Below are 10,944 nucleotides of genomic sequence, written 5' to 3'. Positions count from 1 at the left end.
TGTCCCCCCCCCCCTCCCCGCAAAACCCCAACAAAACAAAGACAACAAAATTTATTGGGATCTTGGCATATGGTCATGCTTACACAGGGAATCAAATATCTGAAGTGGCTGGTCACTGTCCAGGTGGTGCCAGGAATCGCCATTGCAAGGGCCCTTGCAGAGGCATCTTCAGCTGGATCAAGTGAGACTCCCACTGGCCCGCTCGCTTACTATCTAGCTGCCCCATGGTGACTACATAGGAATCAAACAGCACATACAAGCCAGTACAAAGAGATATTTCAGAATTGGCACGTTACAGCATTTCACTGAAACACCAGCTTAGTCCCAATGGCAGTTTGAACGCATTAGTGAAGAGCTGGGGCTGAGCTGCAATTCCTGCTTCTTAGACTTACACATCCGGGCAGTGTTCACACTGGTAAAGAACATACTCGGTCTGGAATTAGTAGAGCCTTAGCGAGGAACAGACCCAGCCCAAGTCACCGGGGAGGTGAGGGAACAGTGCAGAAAAGATTGAAGTGTATCCGTGAGAGGTTAAATGATGGCATGACTACAAAACCTCACGTGGCGTAAGAACGTGTGCCACACAGACCAGGGCTAATATGGGAGCTGGTGGTCCCCCAATTCCCAGGAACTCTGTCCCTAGTCTCAGCCCCTCCAGTGCCCTAAATTTTTAACCCTTCCACAGGCTGTAGGTCACTTCTACATACCTACTGGAATTAACGTGTTTTCGTAATTAAAATTTTTACTTTTGTGCATGTTTCAGAAAAAATTATTGATTTATGGGTTGTAATATTTTTACATGTTCACGCATTTCACTACTTCTAAAGATTAATAGTTCTTATGGCCAGAGCACACTAAACATGAGAGAAACATGGTAAAACTCCTATGCCTACATCTAGGCGTCAACATGTAAGAGTCTAAATGAAAGAGAAGTATCTAAACCCTAGTTATAGTAAATGGATGCCATGGCACGATTCAGTTGCTTAAAAAGAGGCACCTAGTGCTATTTGCAACACACTTGACCATCCCTCACAGCCTCCAGCTGCCCTGCTGGAGAGGCATGACTCCTACATTCAGCCAGGGCAGCACGTCTTAAGAGGCAGTAGGGTGCCTCAAACACCCAAGATACTTATCTCAGTAAATAGCTCCAGCGTCTTAAATGGCACTAACCCTGCACAATGGAGCCCCTAGTCAACAGTCAGTACAAATGTGCTTTTGAGATGCCTCCGAAGCCTCGGGGCTATACAGTATAAAACATACACAAAAAATAGAAATTAAAAGAAGGATGAAATAAAGATGAAATAAACACTTTAGTTATTTTTTTATTTTATTGTATTTATTGATGGTACAAAAGAAGTATTTTCTTCCTCTACCCCAACTGCGTAGCCCTTAGAGCACACGCACCCCACTTTGGACACCACTATCTTAGACCTCACAGCCAATGCTAATACTGATCCACTTCATAAGCACACATGTTCACAGTTACAAGTGATACGTTGAGAGAAGCCAGCTAACTGAAAAGAAGTTCAGTAGTAAACTAATCCCTGGTGGAACAGACTGTATCACGTGAAATCACTGAACTCTGTACTTTGCGAATAGTTGCAGGAGAATTTGCTGAGGCGTGATAGATATTTGTTGATCAAATCTGGTAAGAAATAGAGCACTGGCCAGAGTCAGCATAAATGTATTTACAGAGGCGCTCCAGTAAAGTAGTTCCACAGTATCTCTATCTACTGCTTATTGACGGTTAACTATGCTGCAGTGTGCTACAGGATGGTAGGTGTTGCTTTGTAATTTAAGCAACTAAGAAAATAGCAAATTTTCTAGTAAGACAAGAACTGTGATACCTCAGTTATCACAGATTCAAGAGTTACAGATTCATCAGGAGGGCAGAGTTCTGACTGAAGATCAAAACTGCAGGCTTACTCTAGTATTGTGCTTCTCCAGAGCCCCCAAACATTTATAGAGACATCGTTTTAAGTCTAGAAATTGTTTAGTTAGGGTCACAGTCCAGAAGTTTAATGTTTTGCATCCAGCAGATTCCAAAAGAGGTAACAAAGGCATCCTTTAAGGAATCTTCTCTGATGTTAAGACCTGAGAAGCATGGCAGCGAGCCTAAAAAAAGGTGGGGAGAGGGGAAAGAGAATGAATGAATGAAAATACCACTTTAAAGAGCTTTTTCCAAATTAGTAGTTTAGCAAGCTTAACAAGTATAAGGGGTTATATTTCATCTCAATTAAATGGGAGCTTTCAAGACAAAATTCTAAACAACTGATATTTTTAAATACGAATCAAATCTTTGAAAAGAGGAAAAAACCAAAACCAAAGAAAGCACCCCATACAAATCCCATAGAACATTCTTCCTTTTACTATGTCCTGCATTGTAAAGCTTTTGCCAGTAGGAGGAAGAGAGGATGGCTCTCTCTGAGAGGATTCATTGCTATTTCTGACATGTTCAGGGCCAGAAAACATTTAAGACAATACTTCATTTCAATATACAGTTGTTAAATACAGTTGAGCAGGTGACTCAGTCACCAGTTATTTCATAGTTTAAATAGAAGTCTGTCCTGATGCTTGAACGTGCTGAACAGTGCTGGTAAGACACCACAGAATCGGAACATGGTTCCTCAGAATCAATTTGTTAGTGTAGGAAAGAGAAAACTTAAGAAACAAAAACCACATCTGACATTCAGCTGAAAACTTCTGAGGTCTTAAAAAGTTACAATGCCCAAAGTGAAACATATGGATAGGATTTATAAAAATGCCGACAGCTCAAACATGTAAGTTGCTCAGAGCTGTGTTTTGAATATATGAAGTTCTAAGTACTTTCAGAAAGCAGAACGCACTAGTTCTAGTGTCCAAGCTGAGGAGACATTGGATGGTTAGGACTCGGTATCTGTGCTCCTTGTTCTTCAGCTATCAAAGGCTGATAGACGTCACACAGCTTTACAAAGTCGCAATAAAAACCCTGAACATAATTTTGGACTATGAATGCTTTGTAAGTACCTTATAGGCCACAGTAAGTGACTTAGGAGAAAATATTGTAAGAAAATGAAAAGAAAAAAAGAAAAAAAAAAAAAGAAGCCTAATTTACATGTGCAAACGGCTGCAAGCTTCCTAAAAGACTTGGAAGTTGTCAGTTACATCAAGGTGGCATGCATTTACATGCAAAACCTTTTTGGTATTGATATCCTGTGATAATTCAGAGAATAAGCAGAAAGTAGCAGAGAAGAACAACAAGGAAAGTGAAGAGATGAAAAAAATTCGCCAAGCAACCATATATGCATATGCATTTGAGTATTAAAGAAGAGATGCAGATTCTCTTAAATTTTCTTAGACAGAAACTATTTTCCAAAATACTTACAGCTTTTTCTTCCAATGAGAGTACACCGTCTACAGCCACAATCTGGTATTGCTTTTCTTTTAAGCTACCCACAAATTTCCGAAGTAGTTTGAGACTAGTACCATCACTGTTCTGTTTTAGCAGTTTCTGCATTTCTTGGGCAGGACATCCCGGGTCAAACAGTAGCAAACATAAGGTTTTATTCTTCTTCTCTTCTATTCCAACAACAGTACGACTATGACCTAATTTCAAAATAGATTTTCAGTATTTTAAAACCACAGAAATCCCATTTACTTCTTTGTAGCACACAACTTATTTTCAGATCAAGGAAGGTATTTCTTGAAATTTAGTAAGGTAGATATAAGTAAAGAGCAGACGTCAGAAAGTTGAGATCCTAGTCACACCCAGCTCGTCCATCCAATAAAAACACAAACTGTTAACGTTGCTCTTACTACATAAAAAAAAGTAACAGGAAATAAAGCCACGCCTTCAATTAAATGAAGAAGGAATGTAAAATGCCGCTCTGAATTGTGGCACATATAAAGAAAGATAGAGAATAGAAAGAAACCAGCATATTGTGATACTGACCTTGATGTTGCAAGTAGATAGGTGGTTTGGAAGTACGCACTACCTTTGCACCACCTTCGTTATCTGTAGAATAGTAACGCAAAACCCACTCAAATAAACGAGGATGTGTATCCACAGGGCCAGTCGGTTTGTGAAAGTCAATGATTTGACACCTACAGAACATTTAGAATGAAAACAACAGTAAAATTTCAAGCAGGTTGTTTGTTAAAAACAACTTTTTCACCTCTCAGTCCCTTCCTCCTGCACCAAGAACGTTTTGTAAACACAGCAATTCCAGGCATCAAGTGGTTGTTACCACTTTTTTTTTTTCTTTAAATATGAGAGTAGGGGACACATCATTACAAAGCAATGCAATACATACTGTTCAAAACTGGAAGATTTATTCTGTGACAAAGAAACACTCTACTCTGTTCAGTCTAACAAGAACTTGCGAAGCTTGCAAAAATTAAAATGTTTGATTTTTCGTATGTGATACACTTACACTAGAGAATCCAATTAGCATCTTTCAGAATTACGCAAGTGACTAGCTGAAATTCAGATTCTTCTTGAGAAGAAACTTCTAGAGAAATTAAGTTTTTAATCAATGTTTGATTTTATGCTTATGTGGCATAATTCTTCACCAAGTCTCAATGATCTAAGTAGTTACTCAATTTATGTACCTGCATAAGTAGTTACATACCTTTATGCTGCACTGAATCAGATCTGTTTATAGGTTGGTTAAATTTAAAGCCACTAAGGTGGCTTTGTCATCGCACCTTTGGCAATTCTGACCTTTAAAGGTACAGCACTTAAAAATAACAACAACATAAAAAAAGCAATATTTACTTTATCCTGAGACTGGTTAACAGCGAATAAATTTCACATGCTCCTATCCATGCTTTGGAACCGTGTAATCTGTTGTTGAAGTGAGATGCCCCATGAGGATCAAAGCCTTCTCTCCAGGCATCTTCAATCATGGACTGAATCTTTGGTATACTAGGAATTCGCGTAGTATCTGGAACAGAAAAGCTTTTGAATTGTGGTTACAGTTACTGAAATAGTCTATTAATTAAAAATATTCAGCTTCTTTTATAAGAGGCAGTTAATGTTACAAAGATGCACCAAAAAAACTGAAGCTAAAACTTCAACCACATCATGCCTTGCCAGTATTCACCCCTCTGATTCTTTCCACAGTAAGTTGCAGTGGTGTAACAGGCATTTAGTAGGTATCATTGACCTAGTAAGCCTTGCTGTGTAATTGAAAAAGTAAGACATCAGTCAGCAGGTTGTCATCCAAGGTATGTGAAACAAATAGGCAGCATTTTGTCTAATACCTCTCAAGCAGTCATTATACAAGCTGTTTTGCAACAGTGAGGAAAGGAGCATTTGGAAATTCCTGTAACCGCAACCCCAGCCTCGGTCGCCCAAAGATGAGTGGAAGTGATCTACTCCTGTTGAAAGCCATACATGCCTCACGTCTTTGTTTTCGTCCTGATAGTACTTGCACAATGCTTCAATGACTCCTAAAAGAAGACCAAATATGAAGTTTATCTGTAAAATGAACTACAAAATTTGACAGAAGAAGGTTCTTTCTCCAGCTTGGAACAGATACAGATTAAGTCGATTTATTTTAAAACTTCTAAGTGACCCTATGTTACATCTAGAACCCAAATCACAAAACCAGTGGACGTTGCACCTATTTCATTTCGATGGTCTTTACTTTGATGAATTTATGTACTACAAAGCTTTCAGAATTCAAGCTGTTTTTTCACTGCTGCTACACAATGAATATTTTAAACTAAACAGCTTGGACTACATTATAAACTGTGATATGCACAGGAACTATTACAATGAAACAGGAAAAGTAATGTCACCAATAGAGCATTTCTATGCCACTGCCACCTCCAGTACAACATCCCCTTAAAAACATGGAAATACTTACGCATACTATGTAATCCTTTTACTCCCCCCAAATTATTTTTCCTGGAGAAACTAAGACAAGAAAAGGAATGGTACAGAATCTGAGAATTACTGTAAATATTTTAAAAAAATCCACTTGCAGGATATTCCAAATCCTCCTTTGTTACATGAAAGAACATGCTTGGGAATGCTCTCTCCAATTTGTATACGCACATTCTCAAGGCCCTTTATTGTCACGCTACTGTGAAGACAATCATTCCACAGCCATCACAGATTATTTTCTGAATTCCTCTCTGAAGTCTAAATCATTAGCAAGAATGAAAACTTTAAATGTATTATTTCCACTCAATACATTTTATAGAAGAAATTTTACTTTATCTGTCAAGAACCAAATGGATATTTTGTAAGCTAGAACCACTAGCAATAAGCTAAAAGACCTTTGAACTGTGGTCTTGACAAGTAAAGACCAGGAAGCCTTTTGAAAGGGACATAGAAATGCATTGGCACTGTATGCTTGTACCAATTATAAAACATTTCAAAAAAGATGTATCAAGTAGATGTCTACTCCTCCCAGGCCTCTCTTGGAGTTTGTAATCAGATGAACACTGTGCTTACCTGGGACCAGCTTACATGATACAACTAACTTAAACACAAGATAAAAGGCTACTGTAAATTTTAACAGCTACATTAGGTTAGGAACCAGTAAATGCTAAGTAGTAAACAAGCATACGCTCAAGGACAACCAACTTGTAATAAGACATTTGCATCTTTTGATACATATTGTATTTGGGCCCTTAACCAGACAACTTGGTTCCAAGGTTCCACAGAAAAAAACAAAAAAAAAAAAAAAAAGAAGAAAAAAATTCTTCAGGTTAGAATAAAGATTAGACGTATACCAAGCTTTCATTTCCTTATTAGTTTAGGGGTAAAATGGTATAGATTGATCTAGAAAATAAGGATTAGAATTAGGATGTAACCAATATTAAACATCCAATTATATGCTCTGTTAAAGACAGGTTTGGTCACTACAACCTAGGTCTAAAAAGTACATTCTTAGTTGCATAATTTCAGCATTTTTACCTGAGGTCTTCGTTTTCCCGTCATCTATACCAAAAGCCAAACATTCCATCATGTCAGCTTTTCTCTTGTGATAGTCAAAAGGCTGCATCCTTCCTCTATCAACTTCCCTTTCCATATTCTTTAGGAATTGCTGCTTGTAACCTCCAGAATTATCCAAGCCATACTGTCTCTGTTAGGGATGGAACGTGCATGATTTAAATCACATTTTTTAAATTCACCTTTAGTGATTTCGAGAAGCTGCATGCACAATCAGTAACTTTGAAAAATAGTAAACAGTGACACATAAAAACTTCAGATTTACGATATTTTAGAGCTGAAGGCCAAGCTTCACTCCTGCATAGGAATGTGGGACTAGGAAAGCCACATCTGGAAGAGCAGGCACATCCCTCTGCTCCCTCTTGGGCAGACAGCCATCGGCACAGAGGCAGTCAATGGCCAGGAGGTAGCGAGAGCGGGAAATGAGCTATCAGGAGGGAGGGAGAGGGAAGCAGGACCTAGCAGGGGAGCAGTCACTGGAGCAGGTGATGGTATCCAGGAAGAGGATAGCCAGGATGCTCAGGGCCTCAGGCGCTCTGCCAGTGAATACGCTGCAGGCTGCGCTGCAAGGCAGAGCACTAGAGCTGGGTGGAACACAGTATGAGGCGGCAGGCGCGCCACGGCCCCCGGTGAGGGCAGTATGTCATGCACAGGGAGCACCCGGCCCCATCCTCAGCCAGCACCACTCAAAGCAGTAAAGCCAAGTAGCTCGAGGCAGGCATGCCCGACATCTGTGCCAGGTTGCCAAGAGCTTGCGTTTGCCTGCAACCCACTCCTGCACCACTACCTCAACACAGCCTGTCTGACTGCACAGATCTGACCCGGTATGTCCATTCCAGGTCATTACAGTTCCAAGATACTCAGCTCCCAATGGCACAACTGTTCAAAATTTTACCATACAGAAATATTACTGTACTTGCAGCTTTTTAAATTCTTCCCTCTCTCGCTTCTCTTCTTCTGATCTCTGCCATTTATCTTCTTCAGTTTGGAGTCGCTGAGCCAGTTCTAGATCTCTTATGTTTCCACCTACCCAGGAATAACATTCCAAAGGAAGAGGACTTGATCAGGAGGTTAACAATGCTCTGATGGATCTGCGCATTAATTTTAGGAGATGCATCCCACACTATTTTGAGCTATTAGCAACAAACACTAAACAGGACTGACTGCACTCAGTCTACCAAGACTCAGACTCTTGACTTCGACAAAGTTTATGCAGAGTTACAGGAGCGATTATTTGGCAAATAATGCATGTACCTCTACTACTAAGAAAACAGCTTTTGTTTACTATGTTTCACTTCATTGTTAGTCCCAGTTTCTTGAATACCACACACTTAGTTGCTTCTAGGATCACTGCCAGCAGTCTCATAAAGTGACAAAAACAAATTTAGGATCAGAAAACTGGATAGGGAAGCTCTAGGACATTATTAGCCATGCTAATAAATAAAATTAATTTTGATTCCTTTACTTTATTGCTATGACTAATGAATCAGCACAAGCATTTAGAGAAAAGAATTGAGAAAAAAAATTAAGTTTTCGTAAGCTATAGATTTTCAGCTCATCACACTGGAACGTGCCACTGTAAATTCCATGTATGTAAACCTTCTATAGAGCTAGGGAAAAGGGAAAAAAAAAAAAGGCTGTCTTTTAAACATTTTTTGCTCTAAGTTTTAGTTTTGGCTAACACACAGTGCGTTTACTTAACGAGCTTGCATAGACAAATATTTCTTTTAGCATGTGTAATTAAGTAGAGAACTTGGGCAAGTGATAGGACTTGCTATTAACTATGTTAACTTCATTACATATGTGTCCAGTTCTCTTTTTAAATAAGGAAATACTTAGTTTAAATTTTGTCTGAGATTCTATACTGCAACATGCAAATACTTGTAAATATTTTCAAGTATTATAAAGCCTGTATCCTTTCATGTACCTTCCGAGAAGTTTTGTTCCTGTAAGTGTAAATCCACATGTTCTTCAAGAATCTGAATGTTTGTACAGGTAAGACTGCACATTGGACATTCATATAGCTGTTCACCATTTCCTGTGTCTGAAAAAGAAATGCAGTTTCTTGATTAATGCAATTCCTGTTTTTTGTGGGAATCACCCCCCTAATTGATATAAAGTCTAAGATAAATGCACAGTAATGAATTTTGTGTTGCCATTGAAATTCCCCAGTGAAAGGCAGCAAATTCTAAACAGCTGTTACTCTCAACCAATTAAGAATTTCTATCTAAAAACCTGACAATTTTAAGACATATTCCTTCTTTCTATTAATCAAGTTTTGCCCCATTGAACTCATAGATCACAATTTGCTGTGATAATATTTGTATTAAGAAATGCTTAGTCTGAAATATCAAACTGTTAATGAAAAGATCTGTCCTGCTAACAGGAGAACACTTGCTTACAAAACTTTTACATTCATGTGATAACACAGCAGCTGGTGGGCAGAAAGAATAAAGTAAAACGTGCTGTCATTCTTACTTTGTTGGTCTTCCTGCATCTCCTCAAATAAATATTCTTTCTGCAGTTTTAGTATTATTATTGAAGAGTACCATATAGAATAGCTAAAGTTCAAAAGGACTTCTGGAGATCATCTAGTCCCTCAAAGCAGGGTCAAATTAAACAGGTTAAGTTACGTAGGGCCTTTTCCAGTCAGTTTTCGAATACCTTCAAGGATAGACACTGCACAAGCTCCCCAGACAACTTATTCCAGTGTTTGACCACTCTCACAGTAAAAAAAAAAAAAAAAAAAAAAAAAAAAAAGGGTTTTTTTAGCAAGACCCCCCAAAAAAATTTTTCCCTTTTTTGTCCCCCCCCCAAAAAAAAAAAAAAAAAAAAAAAAAAATAAGTAGCGTTCTTGTGTTTAAATGGCATTTCCCATATTTCAGCTTGTGCCCACGGCCTGTTGTCCTCTCACTGGACACCACAGAGAAGAGCCTGACTCCATCTTTACTGCCCTCCTTTTGAATCCCTAGATTTTACTTGCACCTTCCTAGGTTCACAAAACACAGGAATTACTATGCTATGTTAGCTGTTTCTGGAAAGCATTTCCCCGAGCTAGAAGCTCATGACTGGCTGGAGGGAAACTTGATGGTATAATAATCTAAATTCACCGGCAACATTTTGCATAACACTGCAAACATATAGTTTCCTGAAACACACGATGTGCATACAAAATGAAAACACCCTTAACGCAACTATTTTTAAAATAGAAACTGACATGCAAGCAAGTAAGGTATTTATTCAAGCTCTGCATTATTTGCACCCATAGAAGTGAAGTATTGTTCAATGCTAAGATCTGGATTTTTAAGAAAAACCTAGTTTTAATCACAGAATACGCAGTGTGGTTGATTATACTGCCACATTCTCCAACCTCATCATCATTTGTTTTTCTTGTCAGTATACATAGCTTCTTACATCAAGAATGCTAGTCTTCTACGAGAATCACCCACTAGCAGAGATGCCATTACTAAGTTTCTGAAATAGCTACCAGCAACTTTGAACAGTTAGAATAACATTCTGACCACGCTTAAAATAAAACACACTATTGAAATAAATAACTGTTTTCCTTACTCCAGCTTTATCCCCCAAAATATCCTCGTGGTCTCCAAATCAACGTTTAGTACTTCAGAACCCTTCAGCGCTGGATCTTTCCTAAGTCTCTACTTCAATCTGAAAACTACCTTTCCCTAACGCGTACTGCAACTGCTCTACAGGATCCTGTCAAAGATGAGGCTTCAGGAGGCAAGGTCAAACCTCTGTGACCAAACACATGCCAAACAGGTAAAAACCACCTCCCTATCACGCAAAAGCTTTACGATTTCCTTTCACCGATACGGACGGTGTACTTTGGGCATGTAAAACACCGCAGGTTTGCCTGCGTTAGTGTTTTCAGTTCTGCTCCGGGGCAGATTTTTCAAGCGACACCCCCACCGCCTCCACTCGCTGCCCCTTTCCAAGCGACTTCCCTCTACCGCCGTCCGCCACCGCCCCGCCTGCGC

The 10,944-nt window shown here is 39.0% G+C and overlaps 1 protein-coding gene across 1 annotated transcript; it reads right to left on the bottom strand.

Annotated features, from left to right (window-relative positions):
• Positions 1 to 1,352: 1,352 nt before the first annotated feature.
• On the bottom strand, positions 1,353 to 9,658 carry ZUFSP (zinc finger with UFM1-specific peptidase domain). The gene is made up of 8 exons (XM_009325662.1): positions 8,874 to 9,658; positions 7,863 to 7,972; positions 6,911 to 7,079; positions 5,245 to 5,433; positions 4,757 to 4,925; positions 3,932 to 4,083; positions 3,365 to 3,585; positions 1,353 to 2,115 (listed from the first exon to the last, which is right to left on the bottom strand). The coding sequence occupies exons 1-8, from the start codon at positions 8,953 to 8,955 to the stop codon at positions 2,068 to 2,070; spliced, it is 1,140 nt and encodes a 379-aa protein (XP_009323937.1). The 5' UTR covers positions 8,956 to 9,658; the 3' UTR covers positions 1,353 to 2,067.
• Positions 9,659 to 10,944: the final 1,286 nt, after the last annotated feature.

Source organism: Pygoscelis adeliae, unplaced genomic scaffold (assembly GCF_000699105.1).
Source record: "Pygoscelis adeliae isolate BGI_AS28 unplaced genomic scaffold, ASM69910v1 Scaffold54, whole genome shotgun sequence".
NCBI classification, from domain to species: Eukaryota; Metazoa; Chordata; class Aves; order Sphenisciformes; family Spheniscidae; genus Pygoscelis; species Pygoscelis adeliae.
The sequence above is the reverse complement of the archived record's forward strand: the minus strand, read 5'-3'. Positions and strand labels throughout refer to the sequence as shown.